The sequence below is a fragment of the Plectropomus leopardus genome, chromosome 14 (assembly GCF_008729295.1).
Source record: "Plectropomus leopardus isolate mb chromosome 14, YSFRI_Pleo_2.0, whole genome shotgun sequence".
NCBI classification, from domain to species: domain Eukaryota; kingdom Metazoa; phylum Chordata; class Actinopteri; order Perciformes; family Serranidae; genus Plectropomus; species Plectropomus leopardus.
This window is the reverse complement of record NC_056476.1, coordinates 19,960,684-19,982,339: the sequence shown is the minus strand read 5'-3', so window position 1 is coordinate 19,982,339 and position 21,656 is coordinate 19,960,684. Positions and strand designations below refer to the sequence as shown.

General features: G+C 40.8%; 1 protein-coding gene across 1 annotated transcript; it reads left to right on the top strand.

Moving 5' to 3' along the window:
* Positions 1-4,735: 4,735 nt before the first annotated feature.
* On the top strand, positions 4,736-19,621 carry LOC121953696 (bcl-2-modifying factor-like). Its single transcript, XM_042500898.1, has 4 exons — positions 4,736-4,932; positions 7,420-7,616; positions 8,264-8,466; positions 13,808-19,621. Exons 2-4 carry the CDS (start codon positions 7,445-7,447, stop codon positions 13,922-13,924), a joined length of 492 nt encoding a protein of 163 aa, XP_042356832.1. The 5' UTR covers positions 4,736-4,932; positions 7,420-7,444; the 3' UTR covers positions 13,925-19,621.
* Positions 19,622-21,656: the final 2,035 nt, after the last annotated feature.

Sequence of the window (21,656 nt, the reverse complement as noted above, 5' to 3'; positions counted from 1 at the left end):
TAACCCTCTCAACTTTGATCATGAATTTTTATCATAAAATGTATATGTTGGGCAGCTGGGCACTGTAGTTTTCAGCAAATATTACTCAAACAAGAATAAACACGTTCACCCACATTTATGGCTGTGAAGGAACTCGTCACTGTGTAGCTGCTGGGAGGTCTATGGCACAAAATAAAAACATTATGACAACGGACAATTCATTTGTTGACAAAGTAACAAATATAGGGTAAGACCAACTTCCTGCTTTACGGGAAATTTCAGAGTGATGGCGTCTTCAGTCGTCATCTAGACTACTGGAAACACAAAGAGGTGGGGTGCTCCTTACAGTAAATAACTCTGATGCAATGACCTCATTCACTGAGGGGTCCTGAAACATATATTTGGATATTTTTACACAAAACACATTTGGCTTCTCCAGTCTGTATTTCTCCTGAGAATGAGTTGTGTTAAACGTGAGATGATCCTCCACAACAACAAAGGCCTTTGTATCTGAGTCACTCTGAGAGTGTGAGGTTTGGCCAGTCGTCTACAGCCAGACGGGGATGTATGATTGCCAGACAGCCCTTACAAAGGTGGCCAATGCTCTCAGTTACGGCAGTCAGATCAGGTGTCATTGCTCTCATAACTGGCCTCACCTTCACAATTTCTAAAAGAGGTTCAAGCACAAAATTACCCTGCTCCACCTCTCCACGGCTGCTGTATTATTCAGTCAGTCTTCACCTGAGAGGACCTGTGAGGGGTTGTAGGGCGATGGAGGCAACAGTAACCCCCCACACTTTCACCATTTGTCCTCTTTTCATTTAGCTGTCATTTATGATTTTTATTGTCTTAAACCACATCCGATGATAGACATGTAAGTGCACATTTTTATATGTCATGTAAAGGGACTTTTTTCTTATGTTGGTGGTTCTAGTACTTACAATATACAGTGTTTACAGTTTGACAGAGTAAGGGCAAAGGTCAGATATTGCATAATTTTCTCCAGGTCACTTGACTTTAAAAAAAACACCACAGATGACTCTGATGATATAACAAACCTAAGGCTATTCCCACGGGAGGTTTACACAAATGTGCACATGGTTGCATGTGCATGTGCTTACTTAACCCTTTGAGACCTTTAGCAACACCCCTTTATTGTGCTGCTTTCAGATGCCTTTCGCAAGTATTAAAACCTTTGAAACTGGAGCAAATAGGTGTGATTTTTTTCAAATGTATGGGGGGAAACTTGGTATGAGATGTACCACAAAGTGCAATAAATTAGTAGATTTAGTAAAATTATTTGAAAAAATGTTAAAAATGTTTAGGGGAAAATAAAAAAGGAGACTACTATATATATATATATATATGGTTATAGTTCTCTAAATTGTATTGTTTTTTTTAAACTTATTTTTATGTCATTTTCTTTCTTTTTTTTTTTTTTTTTTTACTAATTTCTCGCCAATTTTTCTCTCATTTCTTCTTTGAATGCTCACTCTTCTTCTAGTGTTTTTGAAATAAATCAAGCCACTTTGCTCAGGTTTAAAAGGACTAACCTTACAGCTTCAGATGGTGTCAGATTCTTTGGTCCAGATCAGGCTGGCTGATCCTGATGACATCACCAAGTTACTATCTGAACTACAGTGATATCTGTGAGGTATTTGGGTCTTCCATTAGCAGAAGTTGACATGACGAGTGCTGGTGAGGGCATAAAGCCAGCCCCCTTTTGTTATCAGGTCACTGCCCCAGTCTGATCTCAGACATTGGGTCAGTGTGCCACACATGTCTCATCTAACTGGCTGGCAGTCAGGATGCGGTTGCCATGGAACGTGTCCAGTTGGAGCAAATGAAATCCCTCCTTTCTAGTTTCCGGGCAGGATTCACATGGTCACATGGAATGTTTTGGTGGGAGACAGGCAGTGTGTGTTCGTGATAGATGAGTGTGCACATGCATATACAGAGTGAGATATCAAGAGGGAGATTGGCCTTTTGAAGTTACGGAGGAAGTAGGGCATGTGATTGTGCAGCCATGTGTGTTTGCTCACATGCACGGGTGTGCGCATTCATGCTTCTGGAAGTGTGTGAGGGCATGCATGCATCGCTCTTCAGAAACAGCTTTCTGGTGTAACATAAACTGATGCCGGTCTTCTCTCTCCCAGGGTTCTCAGGCGTCGATGAGAACGTATTTATGAACACTTGCTTTCAACAGTGCAAACACAGGTTGATGACAGTCAGTGGTGAAAGAAGTATTCAGATCCTTCACTTATGTAAAATTACTCAAACCACCCTGTGAAAATACTTAAGTAAAAGACCTGTATCAAAATGGTACTTAAGTGAAATTGATATGCATAATGAAAGAATGTATTTAAAGTATTAAAGGTAAAAGTACCAAATGCAGAACGCATTACACATGCATACGTTAAATTCCACCACTGATGAAAGTACTTAAGCCTTTGAGAGAGAAAGAGACATTAACAGATATTTGCCGAGCACTTAAACTTCTGTTAATGTAACCTCATTTTAGTGAGCATTTTGTCTGGATAAAGTGTACAAATGTAATTTGTGGTTGTGCACTCCAAAGACTTTCAGATGTGTCTTTCATCAACACAAAGCCATAATACACTGACAGACACGACTCAATTAGTTAAGTCAACAGTGTGCTGGATTTAAAATTCATGTTCTTGGATAGTGGAAAGAGCTGCAGTGGATTCATCCATATTCATTATTTATGTTATAGAGGCCTGTCTGTGGGTCTCACTGGGAGCTGCCTTATGGCCTCAATGATCTCTGCAGCTACACTCTCAAACACTAATACATCACAGACTAATGTATGCTAATGAATAACTTAGATTTGTTTTCTTAAGATATATGCTCTATCATCAATACTGTATACTTTGTTTCATTAATCTTTCATTTTAGAGCTTTCGAGTGATAAGTAGTCAAATGTTCAATAACAAATACCATGAAAACTATATCCAACTCATGATTATTTTAAAAAATATATATCACTTTAACTCACATACCGCACAATGATCTATCCTTCAAAGGATTCTGACTTTCTCTTTACTAATTACAGGTGTTTTTTCTTCATTGTCTCTTTAGTCCTTTGTTTGTCTGGAGCACAAAAGGAAGCTGCGACTAATGCTTCCACTTCTTTCAGCCTTTTGTTGTTTACAGTGGTCACTCATGCAAGAAGTGATCGAGTTTCCAATATCACCATGAGTTAGGGAAACCAACCCCCTCTTCCACAGTGCATCTTTGGAGAGGCCGCAGGTGGGAAAAAGTCTGAAATTAGAGGTCTAACCTATTCAGGACAGAGGAGGCAGGGAGCCGTGACTTCTCACGCAGCCCAGCGTTAGGACATGATCACAGCTGAGGGACAGGGACAGAGACGAGGGGAGGTGGGGGCGGGGTGATGCTCTGTGAGAGAATGCAGAGGGTCAGCTCCAGCTGTCCGAGGGTTTATTGATCAGTGATAGCCCTGAGGGGAGGGCACAGATCACCAGCACCTGCAGCAGCGTGGACATGGTTAATGGTCTTGCTATGAGCTGATTGTAAATAACCTAGAAAATAAAATGAATGTTAGTGTAACTGAAATAAAAATGAGCGTGGTTATGTTGGCTGATGGGTTCACATAAAGCCTTTAATAATAATGATGGTGTAAGACAAGGATACTCAACTTTTCCCAGGGGCCAGTTTTTAGGAATTAAGGAAATTTGGTCCCTGGCATGAAACAATTAATTTTCATTGTCAATTCAACAAATAACGGGCAGGCCATTTGGCACCTATATGTTGTGTATCACTAACATAAGATCTTTTTTTTTGCAACACAAACACACATATATTGGTGTGTGCTTCAGGTGCCTAAGTGCAGGATTCCTGCAGATCCTCAAAAAAGGCTCAAAAGGCATTGAATTCATTAATCTTAAAAAACGGTCTTGATTGGTATTAAAATGTCTTAAATCCATATTTCAAAAAGACAAGCAGTGATTAATCGCTTTTTTTGAAAACTGCATTAGACCATTGAAGATCTAGGCCACTTAAATGTGGGTCATTTCCACTTAAAATATCATAAACATTTCTGAGTGAATGATTTGTAGGTGTAGTGTTCAAAGACTTTTAAAACAGATGGTTAGATGTGAAATACAGCCTAAAATGAAATGTGCACTAAAGCAATGTTGTTATAACACTGAAAAAATCCACTGTTAGTCAGTGTAGAGACTGATAGTAGACATACTGAAGTTGGAACAGTCAAGTATATACACACTAATCCTTTATGAGTAATATGCACTGTATTGTTATAAGTCATTGACTGTGCATTGTATTTTGTGAGACTATATAAGCTGTAACCAGACTTAAATGCTTTAATTAATTAGTAGGTTATTATTTAGCCTAATTAACGGCCTATTAACGCCCTAAATGCATATTTGGAGTGCAGTTAATGTGTCAAATTACCTCTGTACAAATGCGTGTTGCTTTATAGTTTCTCTTTAGTGTCACTGTACATGTCAGCTCCGCACTGAACACATGAGCGCGGTTGTAGCGTGAAAGCGGTCTCGTGCTATGGGGAATTTCCCGTCCACGTGTCTGAATACGCGACGCAGAAGGCGGGACAAAAACAAACTCGGCGATTGGCTGCAGCGTCTGAATGTAAATCGCTCTTAAAGCAACACGCTCCGCCTCGGCTGCGATGCACAGAGTCGGACGGGAGAAACACTGGCGATTTTAAGGAGGGTTTATTTACTAACTTTCAGCACCACGCCCCGGCGGCGGAGTCAGTTTGGAGCTGACGTCGGCGAAATGAAATCGGGTCGCTGCCTTTTCCCTCACAGAATGGAAGTAGTCGTGGAGGTGAAACGGACTAAACTCGCCTGACTTGCCAGGAATTTTGAACCCGTCGTCCCTTTTTTTTCCTTTGAGGATAAGACAACCTTTACAACGAAGCTCATTTCCGTGGTAAGGTCCTGTAAACTCATTTAAATGTACTTCTTCAGTTTACGCCAGTCGGCACGAGCTCAAACATTTAGTAACATCCGCCTCCTTTAGGAAGAAGCAACAAACAACGTGTCGCTGTTGTTGAAACAGCGGCAACAAATTTGTTTCGACAGTTAGCGTGTACATTACTGTACTTAAAAAGTCAAAGCAGTCCAACGAAAAACGGCGTTTAGTGTGACTCAGCTTGTCGGTCGTGTTGCAGAGATTTGAATTATACCGGCTTTCCCGGTTTACAGAGCTCAGTCGGTGAATGGACTTCTGACTGCCGGGCTGTTTTGCAAGTGTGCCTGTCGTGTTTCAGCCTGTATTGAAACAAAGTGACAGCCGTTTTTCCATTGTTCAAAACAATTAACGCGATTTAATGTGTAATTACACACTGAAAACGTGTCGGTGTTCTTTTTTTTTAATGTGTACTTTTACTGTTTTTAACATAACATGTATTTTCGCATCGTATCTTCTATCTGTCATTAAGTGTAGAAAACACTCATCTTATCGACATGTCTGTGGATAATGATTTTTTTTATTTACACCAATAAGTAGGCCTATCGCGAGACTTTGGTAACACCGAGTATGAAGAGTTATTCTGTCATTTAAGGTCTCGTGCAGTGTTACAGAACTGGTGTGATGTGTGGCTTCTGCTGCCAGTGCATGCACTGTGTCAATAACAGCGCTGCCTTACCACCTCCACCCCCAACTCTCCCTCCTTCCCTTTTGTTAGAGTTATTCAGTTTGCAGCAGGGGGAGCCACTGCATGACACAAACACTCAGCTCCCTGCCCTGGGCAGCAGAGCGGTTACAGAAAGCAGCCCTGGTATCAACAAGATGAGCCTTTTTTTTGATGAACCTTCCATGTTCTTACTCTGTGTTTGTGAAAACAAAGCATTAAGTGGTTTTACACACAGGGTTTATTGTGAACGCACACAATATATCATGAGGTCTGGGCATGCTAGAGACAGCCCAGGCTGCTTATGTTGGGTGAAGAAATGAAAACTCCTTCTTAGGGAGCTGGCAAGCTGACAGACCAGGGTAGGGAGAGTGGCTTAGGATTTTCCTCAAAGACTGTCATTACCCTTTTGCTGTAGACCCTAATTTGGAAGTGTGGTAGTAGTCTAACCCTGAATTACAACTCGATGGTGACTCAGGGGTTAACTGCTGAGGCAACTTGAATTTCACCCATATTTTGATAACTCTTTGACCAATTATGAGATCCAGGGTTGAGTGCAGTGCATCACTGACACTGGAGAGATTCCCGAGTGCTCTTTCAGATTCTTACCACACGGCAGTGGAGTATTTGTAATCATGCATTTTTATTATACCTTGTATTAAGTTTACATATTGTGCAATTTTCTATTTATATGTGACTGTGTATTTAAGTGGGGGCGCAGGTGACATGTCTCTAAATTTAGAATGTGCATTTGTACCCAAATAAAACATGATAGTAGCCGAGGACTTTTATTTTGACAATACTTGTGATGATTACACCATAAATTCATGCTGAAAAGGCATTCATTGGTGCATAAAATTCACCACAATGCTGGAAATTAAGTTTTGATGCTCAAAATTTTCTCTCGGTGGACCTCCAAATCTCTGTTTCATACCATAGTTTTGAAACTATACTTGGCCCTTGGATGCCTGCAGTTGTTTTTGTAAAAGAATTTGATTATTATTAAGTAAAAGTTACTAATCATGGGACAAACACTTAACCCCGTGAAACCTGGATCAACATCACTTTTTTGTGCTGCTGTCAGACATCTTAGTATTTAAACCTTTGAACACTGAGTGAATTGGTTTGATTTATTTTTGAAATACACAGTGAAACAGGCAATGATCAGCTTGGCAAGAAATGTTTAGTAATTGTGAGAAATCAGTAGAAAATTGACATAAAACTATTTTTAAGAAAGCTAAGGAAAAATGTAAAGAAAACAGTTTTCAAATCAAGTCAATTGCTCAGGTTTCAAAGGGTTAAGAAGTCATACTCCTGTGCACAGGACTGCTTAGCAAAGACAAGAGAGATTCTACCTCTCATTTAACTTAGTCAGCCAAACTCCCAATTATGAAGATGTGGCTCAACTGAGTCTGCTAACCGCAGCGGACTGTGTGGTTTCATCTCTGAGATGAGCAGAGCCATTTGTCTAAATAAGCTCGGAGCTCTTCGCCACAAGTGAAGGCAGCCTTTTTTCTCTCCTCCCCAACTTGTCCTGTGTGGTTTTATTGATTTGAGGGCGCTCATTATGAACCAGACAGGTTGTCTATAATAATAATGAATGCTTTGGAGGAATGAACGCATAATGAATGTGTCTGAGATCATCTCGTTAGTCCTAATGTAGGCTCGTCCAAGGTTACCATCATTAGTGAAGGGAACTTGGGATGCTGTTGATTTATGCGCTCACTGGAAGCTCTACATTCACTAGCTGTTGCAGTAATCTTTCTTTCTCTGTTTCTCTTTAGGCTGCTCATCTCACAGTGACACCGTATGGACGATGAGGAGGATGATGTGTTTGAGCCAGACCCCCACTGCTGGCGCACCGCATTCAGGGAGATAAAGTGTGAAGACCGGGGCACACAGACACCCGGTCCTGCCCTGGCACCCGACAACGGTATGCTGCCCTGTGGAGTCGCAGAGGAGCCCAGACGACTCTTCTACGGTGAGGCTGATGACATACCGTGTTTAAAAAGGAACATTGCCCTGTGCGTGATAGCCAGTGTTATAAAACTGAAGCATGAAACTATAATGTGAGACTCAACTGTGAGAAATGGGCAACAATGTTGCTGCACTGATCTCACCCCTGGCGCCTGATAGTCGTGATCACGGTGGCTTTTATGGTCTGTATGGAGTGTACCCAGCTGCTTTGCTATTCAAAAGGCGCCAGACTGGCAGCGTGACTGAAAGGACGTGACAGAAGTGCTTACCTGCATAAGCAGCAACTGCACAGAGAACAAAGTTACATTGGCGCCATATACAAGGGATCGTTCCAGAGTAGCTCCATAACAACTGACTGACTGACCTCAGATCTGTGTCATGTGAGTTTGTTGTGTGATTGTGACGTATGAAACATCTAAATGACTCTTTGACTTCAAAAAGCACGCAGCTGAATGTTGTGGTTAAAGTCAAGCATTCTGATTGGTCAAAGGCGTGTTCAGCAATACTTGGCTGCTCTTTGTACCTGTTACATAATTGGCATAGATACAATCACAGTGACAAAAACACCCTGTCGGGTGTCATTGCTGCACTTGTGCATGTTGTTATGCGGTTGTTGACAAAATAATAAGTCTCAGCCTTGGCACTCAACAGGCAACGCAGGTTTTCGATTGCACTTCCCGGCACGCTTTGAGCTCGTTGGGGATCAGGAAACGAGGCGACAAGAAAGTGAAGGGGAGCAAAACGGGATGGAGCAGCTACCCCGGCAGCAACCTTTGGCCCGCAGTGTGGAGGCCTGCATTGGCCAGAAACTCCAGCTGATAGGAGACCAGTTTCACCGGGAACACCTACAACTGGTGAGGGGGAAATCGCGTCCTGCTGACTGTACAAACTCCACACAGACGGCCTCTAGTGTGATGGCAGTAAACATGTGTCAATAATACCCCCAAGCACTAACAGAATCCTCCTGTAGTGCCCTTCATAAAGTTTTGCGTGCAAAATATCCTGATGTCAGATAATCATTAATATTGCTTTGACAGTTTTCAGATTTGTTAAATAGATTGCTATCTGTGGCTGCCAGCAGGCAAACAAATCTTTTTTTGTTATTTGGATAATATCAAGATAGGACACTCATGCAGAGTTGGCAAAATAAAAAGCTGTAAAGCCAGGAGGATTATACAAATCAAGAATCTTTAATATTATACTGTTAAACATATGAGGAAAAAAACATAAACTCTCCTTGGTTCTTTACCTTAATAACATAGTGGTGGTGAGTCAGGAGGAAGTTTAATTTATTAAATTAGCCGCTTTAGAAACCATATACATCACACAAGCCAATTTAAAGGTGGAGGAGAGACATTCTTTATTTTTACAATGACTTTTGAGCCAGTGTGCTCATTTGGATTATCAGGAGCAATATGTTTAGTTAACTGTTAAGATAAATTTGATTAGTGTCGACTGAAGACTGTAAGGTCTCATTTTGTCAACTGAAACTTAATGTTATGTTTTGTTCTGAAGATGATTCATTATATCAGTTTAAACAGGTCTTACATGGCTAATCCACACAGCTTTTATTTTAAATCAGCCCTACTTTTCTTTGGTCCATTTCTATTGGCCTTATGATATTGCCTTGCTGCAGATTAACCCTTTGAAACCTGGAAGAACATCACTTTTCTTGTGCTGCATTCAGATGTCTTTTAAAAGTTTCTCAACCTTTGAACACCTGGAAGCAAACTGGTTTGGTTTAATTCAGATACATGTGGCAATGGGCAATGAGCAGCTTGGTAGAAAAGTCCTACTAATTTCAAGAAATTTTTAGACTTAGAAAAAAAATGCTAGGAAAAAAATCCAGAGCATGACATTTCTGAGTATTATAATAATGAATTCATATATTTTTTATTATGTTTTTTTTTTTAACTTTCCCATTTGTTTGTTGTTTGTTTTTGCTAGTTTTAAGCTAATTTTGTTATACATAAAAAAACTTCTTTATTGCTCATTTCTGCATTGTTTTATCATAAGTTGGTCATTGCCTCCTTTCCATGTTTTTGAAAGAAATCAAGCCAGGTTTCAAATGACTAAGCAAAAACTCTACTGCCATCAAACTAGATGTTGTTGTGTTTGTGTGTTCCTTAACTTATGCGTGTGTTTGTGTCAGTTTAGAGGTTTGTGTATAAAGTGCACTGCACACATTAATGACACAATTCACATTTTTTTATTATATTTGAATCCAAAGTTGATCCGACCAAGATTTATGGTGGGACAAAAGTTCTCTCTCCTTTATTGTGTTTGCTCCGTATTTGTTTTGGAGAGGCTGTGCATATGAAGAACTTACAGAGCCCAGCGCCCCCCCGCACCCCCGACTTACCCTCATGTCAAAGACATTGCTGAACAAGGACAGCCCTTCCCCCCCAACTTGCCAACCCCAGGCCCTTCCCCTGCCTTCTCTTCCTGTTTATTTCTCTCTTTTCTCCTGTTTCCTCAGTTTGCTGTGGAGGCTAGTAGCATTGTGGATGCCTGGCCGACATATTACCCTGTGGTCAGGGTGACACTGTCCACTGAGTCAGTGTGCTGTGAAGTTACTTCAGTGTGGCCGTGTTGTACAACTGTTGTTTCATGGGCTGTAACATCTAAAAAATATACACAAATCCTCAGGAGATTTTCTGCAGAGTCTCCTGTTGCACAAGTAGCTACCAATGCAGCACATGCGCTAATTCACACGTGCATTTTTAAACACACACGTCCAGGAAAAAGCAGAAGCGGCCGGAGAAGGTAAACATGTTGTAACCCGAAGCTCAGCGCGTGAGCCCCTAGGGGGACAGCTGTGGTTCCAGGGAGTCACCAATCAGCCCCTTCCCTTTGCAAGGAGCGGCCACAGGAGACACCCAAAATAAGAGGTCTACGCAGTCAGAGAGAGAGGGAGGGTGGGCTCCATAATGATGGCATATGCATGAATGTGAGGGAAGGAGGTTTTGGAAATGAACCTCAAATGATCAAGTAACAACCATCTTCAGTTGTCTTCAAACCTCCCTTTTGGGAAATGGGACCCTGCCCTGCATATAATTTGATTCTTTTTTTACTCTGAAGTGCGAGACAGTTTCTGATTTTCTCATGCGCTTATCAAGTTATTTATACCCGCTGCAGCTCAGCATGACTCATGTATTGTGACACTTGCAAACACACACAGACAATCAGACAGTCAGACAGGAGGGTTGCTGCGACGTGTCTGTGTATGTGCGGGTGGGACCTACTGACGCACGTTGGTGGTAGGCCTGGTTCAGAGGATGAGGAAGTGGCTTTGCTCCCTTCGCTGGTTGAGTAAACAGAAGAGAGGACAGTCAGAGTGAGAACAGCCTCGTGAAGTCATGTCCTGAAGCTACAAGTGATAGGCAGCATTTACACTGACATTGTGATAGAGAGGCAGCAGTTAATAGAATAATATAAGCAAATTTTAAATGCTAACTTGCATAGAGACCAGTTAGAGTACTGTTGACATTTCGAGTGGAGCTACAAGTGTGTGAGGGTTGAGAGTGTGAGGCAGGCTGTTGCAGAGGGATGTTGTTACAACCCATACACTGATGTGCGGTTTTGAATGTGTGATTCCACTGCGGCCTCTGTAATTGCTATTCCTGGCTCGGGTTGTGCAATTAATTGTGTCGTGCGTGAGTGTGTGTACAAGCTCATGCATGAATACACCCATACTTGTTTTTCTGCATTTTGACTCTCTCTTCTCGCTATCATACGCTCTGACAGTCAGCACAGAAAGTCTCACTCTACAAAAAACACTCACTCCATAGTAAACAGTGTTACTGTTTACTAGGTCTCATTCCTGTCTGCTCTGTCAGGAGGTGATTGCAGTTATTCAGTGCAGACACTTGTCCCTGAGCCATCCAAGTGCCTTTGACTGCCATCGCCTTTATGGACTTGGACGAGATGTGGCTATGAGTGTGCTCCATGACAGCCCGTGGCCCCTGGCGAAAGGAGGGATTAGGTAGCGAAGGAGTGCTGGTGGATGCTGACAGATAAATTGCTCCTCAGTCAGAGAGAGCTGGAGGGGACGCTGAGGTCCCCGGAGGATGGCTGACATTAGCCGGCGCGCCATTTGAGACAAGGCAATAATGACAGTCACAATGGCAGGAAGACTGCTTCAGCCTGCACAGGGCAAGGAGCAGAGTTAGGTTTCATCCCCATGTTTTTTTAAGAGAGACGACTCCTGGTGCTTTCGATAGGAGGTGTTGAAAGCAGGGTTGAATATCGCCTGTGTGTGTGTGTGTGTGTCTGAGAGTGTGTGTGTCTGCACACATTCAGTGTTGGCTTTATCTCTTTGCTGTTCCAGTGAGGGCACAGCACTCTCTCCTTTCAGCACTTGTAGATTTTGGGAGTTGCACTGGAAATAAAAACATTTGGATATTTCATTCATCGTTCTATGATGCGTTTGTCTATTTGCGCCGCTCTCTATTATCTAATACCGCCGCTCTTGTTTGTATTTTCCTTGTCTCCTCCCCGATGTGACTAATCCAGAGTATCTTGCTATTGAGGCCAGCCTGTTTGCTCAAGAGATAAGGCAGAGCTTCTGAGCAGCTGGCTTGACAGACAGCCCACATGAGACGCTGATAAAGCACATCAGGCTAGTGTCAGACTGACGACACCGAGCATCTGGCTAGACTCTGCCACTCTCTCGCTGGCTAAATTTAGAGCCCGAGTCTCATTTTGACAGTTGAGTTGGTGGCGTGAGTCATAACTAAGTTGCAGCAGGCCTGCGCACACCTCTTTTTCTCATTCTCTCTCTCTCGCTGCTTGTCTCTCTCTCTCGCGCTGCTTGGAGGGCAAAAGGTCACCGTCAGAGAACGTTCTGTTTCTGTTTATAAAGATTAATGGCTTCTCATGTAGCTTGTAGTAAATACACAAGCTTTGTAATGTGATAAATCCCTCAACTGACTCGTTATACTCCTTTTACTATCTAATGGTGAAACCTTTAAGCACCATTGCGTATCACAAGTATTGACATAAAATATACATATAATAGCGTAGTCATTCTGCCTTTCTCTTCTTTGATCCCAGAGTTGTCACTGAGTGTAGTCTCTCATGTAATTTCTCCATCCAACCACTCTGCGCTGCATATAAATATTTCCTGTGTTTATATGAAGCAGAAATAATGCTATTATTACGTCCTTATCAAAATATCCCCAGGCAAGGTTTAGATATGTAGTACAACAGAGAACTGTTGTTTATCAAAATTCCCAGCAGTCTTTGCCATGATTTTTTATTTTTTTTTACCTCTGTATTTTTCTTTTGAACAAAAAGCGAGTAGTATCAAACACACATGCTGGTTAGAACCTGGCGAAGCTTATGCAACACCCTGCAATGTTCACCACAGATTGATAAGAGTAAAGAAACCCAGAGGCTTATCACAATGGCAGTTCTTGGCTGCTAACTGGGTCAATGTTTGGACACCACCTCAACGGTCATGTAAATATGGCGTATCTAATCTCTGCCTTTTAGATATTTTGGTAAACAAGAAGAAAAGACGTAGTACACTTTGGTGCATTGTCATGAAAAAGCAATATCGGGTCTTTCTCAGTTTAGAACTCTTTTGGTCTGAAAATAGCCGCAGCGTTATCAGGCGTGGCAAAGTCTGCCTTTCGTCCGCAGATGAGCTACTGTACCTCTCATGCAGATTTCGTGTTTTCCAGAGAGCTCCCTGCCTCTCATCAAGAGCTCCCTAATCCCATTCGCTGCAATTATCTTATCTGAGCTTCTCAATGGCAGAGATAGCATTATCCCCCTAATCGCACACAATCCAATTGGCTCGCAAACCCGAGAGAGAATCTCCTCCTGAGCCACTGCCTGCTGGTTTCTGCCAGGAAGATTAGAAAAAGTGTGACCGTATGATGAATGTGTTTATGGTTTGGAATGTCAGTCGGGAAGCCCGGATTGTGTCGGGATCCCGCACACAAAGGGAGGCCCCTCTAATAAGTATTGTTGGGGACAGAAGCAGACTGTTGACAAAATATCAGCGTTGTTCCGGCGTCTAGTTTTGTCTTACCCTCTTCTCAGTTGACCCTTTTCGCTGGGCTCACTGTCAATCAACATGTCACACCCAACACAAAATATAGCCCGCACTTTAAACTGGTGATTTTTGTTAAAGTTTCAGTCAAGTGCACTAACTTTGGTTTGTTTTGTCTCCACTTGTTGCTCCAGTATCATCGAAACCAAAGGAACCAGGGGCGGATGTGGTGGCGCCTGGCCGCAGCTCTGCTCAGCCTTCTGTTTGACAGGGGGTTCATTGCTGGGGGAGGTGGAGCAGGACGGAGGTGAGGGGGGTCCCCCCATCGCTCTGAGGAACTGGACTCCTGATGGCACTGTTAAATCTAACACGGGTCTGTTTTTGGGGGGGGAGACAAAGGGTCACCGCGGGACGGAGACAACCAACTTTTATACAAGGTCGTGTCTTTTTTTCTTTCCAAGAAGATGCCATGATGCTCCGAGATTCCTCCACAGGATATTGATATTTTGGTATACGTGTGGTGTAGTAGTTTTGTACAGTACATTGTTCTGGTTCAATTTTTTGCACTTCAACATGTATCCATCTTAAATGACCTCCACAGACCCTGGGAATGCCTTAGTCAATGTCTTCTGCCAGAATGAGTATTGAGCAATTTTGAGATGAGGCAACATGAGATGGTTAGGAAATGAAAGGAAATGTGGTGGGGTGAGGTTTTTGTTTTCTGAAGTCTCCCAGGTGACCAGACAGATTGATTTACTAATTTCCAAAGAGGCAACTTCTCTGAACAAAGCATTTTGCACCTCACCTCAATGGAACGTTTATCTTTTCTTTATTATTATTTTTCTTTATTTTGCTTTGTGTTTTTTGTTTCTTTACTCCTCCATTCTCTTTGGTATGGTATTATGTTTGAACATGATCCCTCAGTATCATTCAAAATATCAGGAACAAAGTTTCTGCACATGAAAAGTCTGCACACTGTAAATTGTAATTTAAATATCTTTTTTTAATGTGCACAGATTTTATGAGGGGAGCCTTTCTTCAGTCACACGCTACATGTCAGAACATTTTGACGTCTCAGGAATAATCCGGGTAAAGTTTGCAGTACTGAACATCAGTGACAGGTCAAACAAGCCCGATTAGCACACAACAGCTAATACTGATATTAGGAATTGGGATTATTGACACTGAAAGCAAAATTTTCAAAAGTAGTTTGCTGTAAGTAATAGGTGTCATGTTAATTGACAGCACCAAGGAAACAACCCTAAGAGTGCATAATCAGTAGTGGCATAAGATTACTAAATAAGTATTTTAAAGTAATATTTCACCCACAAAAGGACCATTTATATACCTTGAATTTGTTCAGAAAACTTTGTTTTTCTTGCTCCCTCTTCCGGTCACCGGTGACCACGTTAAACAAAAGCAGAACTGTATTAAAACATCCTTTTAAAAACTCAAACAACTTCAGCCCTTCAACAGGACTTAAATTTAAAGCATAGATAAGTTTCACTTTAAGTTCCTGTAAACAGGTGCTTTGTTGTAGTTCTGCTGTTGTCAAATGTTGTCCCCATGGACTTGAATTAATCAACGATGTTGTCCATTCTGAGAGTCTTCACTGTGGAGGTATGTTAAAATCTTTGACGCCATACCCAAACATTTGAAGAGATCTTCTTTTGTAGATTCATTTAAAATATGTCAACTACTGGTTTGATCATGCGGTTGTGTTAAATATTAGTTATGTTTATTTTATTTTAGTTACAATTGAGTTATGTTAATTAATCTAATGCCTGTTACTTACTTGTTGTCTGAGATGTAACACACTAAAGGAGGGCTGAGAAAGGAACGTGAAAAAAAAATGTGAAAAGATATTTAAATTAAAGTTGTGCTGACTTTTGCATGTGTTTTAGAGGTCTAGAGCCTGTGCACTAAATTAGGACATTAGAGTAAAGCACATTTGCTCCACTGAGCAAATCTTAGTATTGTTAACCTAAATGGAAACAAAACTATTGGGCCAAGTCTGCCGTAATGACTTAAATTGAAATGTTTCAACAAGAACACCAGATCCTCTTTTCTCAGTTGCTCCTACATTCATGCTCACATTTACAAGTTTCCCCTGTGTTTCCTGTGTTCTTTTCATGTGATTGTTTTCAGACCTCCATGCCCTTGAAGTGGAGCTGTGGATCCACTGTTTTTGCACTAGACGTACACCCTTCAAGAGTTCAGATTGTTACCACGCTAACCTCTGTCTTGTATGAAGGTTTTCAGTTATGACTCTTTTTCTTGCCACATCAACATTTCACATATATTCACTCTTATGTCCAAGACAAATAATCAACACTGAGACCTGACTGAATGCAGTCTGGGATCTGGATTGGATTATGGAAATTTCATGTACCAGTGTTTCTGGCTACAATAGAGCCACACGCCTCCTATGAAAGGTCTCTGTCCTGGTTTGTTCCTCACAGCCCGTGTATGTTCTGAACACCAAACAATACTGCAAAATCAATCTGTGAAACAGATTGTCTCAGGCTACCTTTACGGGGTTTTACATCATTTTATATTCTGTTGGGTGATCTTGTATTGTCTTTGGTGCTCAGATCCAGATTTGGGACATTTTTAGTACATATAACCACTCAGCAGACAAAAAAAGGCAAAAGTGAAAAACTGTACTTATTGTTGAAATATGAATATGTTTAAAGACACTGTTGAAGATGCTGTTTATATTTTCCATTGCTGAACCCAGGCCAACGTTTGGACCCAAGGAGCAGTACATATCAGGGGTCTGTAATTACTTGCTCCTTACAATGTGTCAAGTTTATCACTGCATAATTAGGGTTTCCTCTCATTCTCTTCAAGATGTCTCAGGGACAGACTTTGTGGGCTACTGGTAACCTTGAGAATCTGTTACATGGTTAGAAGAAGAGCAGTGTTTTCACCCGTTTATTCCTGATGAATCCTCTCAAGGTTTCGTCAAGTCTCCTATTTCAATTTCAGTTTAAAAAATATCCTGTCGGCCAATTTCTCAGCACACACACGTAAAGGTACAGTTTGACTGAGGAGTCTGAGGCAGACTTGCTGACTGTGGTGGTGACGGGGGCTGCTGCGTGTAGAAGTAGGCATGTGAGGTGCACTGAATGTGGTTGTGGTTATAGTTTCCTGCGGATCCTGAACGCTGAGCCAGTCCCTGTAGCTCCCCGTCTCACCATTGGCTCTTGACTTCCTCTTTGTGCTGCTCCTTTATTACATGGCTATTGTTCATCGGTTCATTTCTCTTTGTAATTTATTTTTTTCCTTCTTATTTATTTTTGTATATTTGCCCATTTTCTACTGTATACACCTGTGTGTGCAATTCTTATTTTCCTTTTATTTTGTTTTGGTCTTGGACTTGTATATCCTTCAGTTGTTTGACTGTGCAGAGCAGGATGTCTGCACTGAACCTGACATATGACACTCAATCCAGATTCTACTTTTTATGTGTCGCTCATCTCCTGTAGGCTCTATGAAATGTGTAGTTTGGCCCTTTGTGGAAGACAGCAGCTACGGTCAGTTTGAATTCATAATGGTTACAATGGATTTCAGTGGTGGCTTGTTTGCACAGTACATTTACACGTTCATTGGCCCACTTTTTTGGGTAGGCATTCTGTCGCTCTTCTACTTACTGCATTTTACTGTTTTCTAAATCCCCTTCACTACTGAAAGTAACCTGAGAGCTAACAACCTGTACTCTGAAAATGGCAAGTTTTGACAAAGATTTGGACTGTGCAATAAGACATGCCTGCTTTGATCTTTCAGTGAATTGTTGTAAAGATCTTGTAAAGCCCAGACCCTGCTTTGCAGGACTCTCATGCCAGATGTTGATCCATTTTCTGACACGGCTGGTCAGAGTTGATTTACCACGTCTTTTTTACCCTGGCTGCAGCATGCAGCAGTGATAGTTGCTCCACCAATTTACCGATTTGTTCCACTTCACACAAGCTTTTGTGATATTGACATAATAATGTTTTCCAAAAGCTGTCTAAAGCCAGCAAATCATCTGTGGTTTTAACAGGTCTAGTAAGCTCCTCCAGAAATTAAGTATGGTCATGTTTTGCCTCGGGGGCAGCGATTATCAAATTATGTCTATTTATCAGTAGAAGTTGAATCACACAGTTGACACACATGTGTAACAGTTTTTTGTGGTGTTCTCTTTTGTGGAGAATTATCCATTTTAATATCAGTGCTTGCCTCCCCACATGCAAATGTTCCACCAAAATAAGTTCCTCCACGACACTATTTTACAAGAGCGCTGTCGCTGCATCTAAGACTTGGCGCTGCCCGAGACAATTTTGGTTGGTTTAAAGAATTACAAACAAGCCAAATCGTCTTTTTTATATTATGTGCTTCCAGACCGTTCTTAGGTATGTCTGGAAGCCACAGACTATTGTTTGGCCCAAATTGCCTGCTCCTGTCAGCGCTTCACAACTTTAAGGAGGATAGTATTGTGTAGAGGAAGTAGTGTATTCATCCATGTATCCAAAACGTAACTGTTATTATGATTGGAATACATTGTAACCAACGTGAATTCACCATGACCACAGCTGCTGCCCTTTATGAAGTAGAAAACCTCACCTTTCAAGCCTAGAGGATGGGTGTTTGATACTCAAAAAATAGATTTTGGGTGGAGTATTTCGCATAAAAGGTTGTGATTTACCAGGGAAGGGCTCCAACCAAATCAGACCTTTTTCATTATCTTCCACCACCCGATTCACCAGTCATCATGGGTAGATTCACAAAATGTGGTTTAGACAAGCAGCCGCTACGATGCAGTTTAACCTTTCAACAGGATGTGACCTTTCCTTTGTAATTAATGAGTCAGTATGCATCCCACCCATTGCTAATGATACACACAACATTAGAAATGCTTCAAAACACACAGAGAGAAAAAAAGTTGCCTTTTTATCAAGTCACAGGACGTTTGTTTATGTGTTCGTTTCTTTAGTCTTGATCATTGTGTTGTAATCAACATGCACTGGAAAGTACTTTGTTTCTGTAGATCCCATGGGTCCCTTATCTGTTGTGGGTTAATGTATAGTATATACTCTGGATTCTTCTCTTGGGCTAGTCTTGCCATGTGCCAGACGTATATCTGTGCATTGACCAAGTAGGCTTGGATTGTTGGCCTGTTTGATTTATTGGAAAGGGAAGCAAGCCACCATGGTGCCCTGTATACTTTTGTTAGGATGACGTTCCCATGCTGCACTCATCACATGATACGTGAGTGTGGAGAATCCCTCGAGTGGGACATGTATTTTATGGAAACCGTCAGTGTCTTGAATTTTGTAGTCCACTTTATATAAATTTGAAGTTTTTTGAGGAAGGTTTTGATTTAGATTTTTTTTAACGATAACGTTTCTTCTTCATGGTCTTTCTTAACTTTTTAAAATGTATTTTCTTAAGAAAAAAAGGGTCTGCTTTTATAAGGACAGATCACTGCTTGTAAAATAATTTTTAATGCGAGTAGGATCCTATTTGAAGTCCATGAGATCAAGGGCATTTTTTAATAGAAAAATGAACTTGCAACATTCCTTGCACATCTCATCGTGGTGTATAAACAAAACCAAGCAAACCAAAATGACTCATGGTTGTGGTTCACTTGGCTCATGAGCTATGGAGTATTTGCCCTTCTTTAGAGAACAGATAAAGTGTACATGTATTTCTAAAAACCCTGGAATATGCCTTTAACTGCTCAGTTTCAACGAAGTCTTGATTATCACACACTCTCTGTATACCAAGAAATGAGACCCAGCGAAAATGTAGCATTTTTGTAAACATTGACTGTGTGTTTTCGAGACTCTACTGTGCACTCATTTTTTGTGTTTATATATATTTTTTGGTTGTTGATATAATATGGAAGTAAAGACAATTTGTTATGTAGTGCAATATGCTGTACATATGGAGCTTTGCTCTACAAATCTTTTTTTCTGGATTTCTTGTTGTTTATTGGTACTTTTTTTCAATAAAATTTTATTGAAGGTGTCACGTGGGCTTATGTGTATTTTTGGATGACACTTCTACATACAGCATCTTAGTTGGCTTTACAGAAACACACACAGGAGTATTTGGAGTATTTGTGTCAGCCTGAAAAAAAAAACATTTATAAAAATGGGAGAAAAAATGTGTGAATTCAGAGAAACATCAAAGCGAGCAGGTAAAACTTAATTTATATAGCACATTTTATACCAGGTGAAACACAAAATGCTTTTTGTGCTACCAGTGAAGTTGCAGCCACAAAGACTCTGTGGGTAGTGTAAAGATAAAATATTCGTCATAAGTAAACACAGTTCAAACAGACATATAAATAATAGACGAGAAGAAGTAGGAGTGGATTATAAATCATTAAGATCAGCAAGAATTTATAACATTGAAATCATTAAAAAGGTAACAACTGATGACCAATTATAAATAATGAAGATACATAAATTAATAAAAGGAGTAAAAATAAAATAAAATAGGGATACAATAATAGTAAATGAGGGCTTAAATACTATCGGAACATGAGACGATGAATAAAAGTTACAGAATCTGAATTCTTGCAAAATAAAAATGTCTATTTCAGTGATGGAATGTAACTAAGTACATTTACTTATGTAGTGTACCTGAGTACAAAATTGAGGTAATTGTACTTAACGTTAGCATTTTATTTTCATGTTATTTTATGCTTTTACTCCACCACATTTCAGTAAGAAATATTGTACCTTTTACTTCATTACATTTATCTGACAGGTTTAGTTACTTACTTACTAAGTAAGTAACCAAACCTGCACCCAAGCACCCAAGCATTTTTCCATTTTTTAAAATGTTTTCTCCCCTTAACCCTCCAACCACCCCATAACAAAAACACAGGCAATAACAGAAATGTCACTAATGACAACAATCATGAGAAAACTTATGGGCTGAAATTACCAATACCTTACAAACGAGCGTTTTTATATTTTTATTAATATTAACTTGGTGGTTGTTTTTTTTCCCGTTTTTTCGAAAATAAAAAAAACCTTGATAATTTTGAGGAGTTTTTTTTCTTCGTCTTAATCTTTTCGCGTCCAGGGCGGCACTTTGCCAAAATGTCAGATGTAAGTGTGCCAACTATTTATGAGTAGTTCGCGCAGTAACAACAGGCTCCTAGCAAACTCAAACTAGGCTATGCTTTCTGTAAGCGCAATGAATTGCTGAGACATGTGTCAATCACGCTACACCTGCGGCCACCTCCCGCCCCCAGTTCTCACGAGCCAATGGCAGCCTAGCTGACTGACATCATGTTTGATCGTCTGCGTGATTAAAAAAAACCCCACACAACTAAACAATACGCATGAGTCGTTCTCTTTATACATCAGTGACATGAATGCGAGGATAAGAGAGCAGGTAACTTCACTGACTGAACGTTTTTCATGTATTTTTTTAGTCGGATACTAACAAATGAAGAGTGTGAAAAGGCCCTGGTTCGTGTATTGAGCAGGCAAGGATGCTACGTTTTGCTTCTGTTGTTAACGTCTTTTTGGACTTGAGAGAGAGTGAACTCTTGCACGAGACTGTGTTAAAGATTGGAAAAATCTGTCACGCATCTGGGACTCACGAAAAATCATCTGGGGATTTCTAAAGACTACATGAAAGGAAAGAGTTGGACGTAATTTTGGTCTGTGAACACGCGGCGCACACTTCCTGAAAGGTAAGCTCAGTTTTATTTACGCTCTTGTTGTTAAATTGCAGTCATCAGTTAGGTGTGTTTGATGCACAATGGCACGCGATAAAGTGTTATTTGGAGAGGATTGTGCTGGTTTTATTTAGTTCGAAGAGCTGAAATTGTATTATTTTGAAAAAATGTGCTGTCATCACACTGGTGTACAGTGGCGTGTCTAGACTTTTTTACTGGGGTGGCCCAAGTGGGGCACTGACTTATACGGGGGGGGGGGGGGGGGGCTTGAGGTGCAAGTGCTGCTGTGGGCACAAAGGTAGGCATAGCTTTAATTTACCATTTCTGTCTGCAGTACCCATACTTACTGTATTTACTAA

Coding starts and splice junctions, on each gene's coding strand:
- LOC121953696 (XM_042500898.1), top strand. CDS start 7,445: ATGGACGATGAGGAGGATGATGTGTTTGAGCCAGACCCCCACTGCTGG. Junction 7,617..8,263: donor GCCCAGACGACTCTTCTACG/GTGAGGCTGATG, acceptor GGCACTCAACAG/GCAACGCAGGTTTTCGATTG. Junction 8,467..13,807: donor ACCGGGAACACCTACAACTG/GTGAGGGGGAAA, acceptor TTGTTGCTCCAG/TATCATCGAAACCAAAGGAA.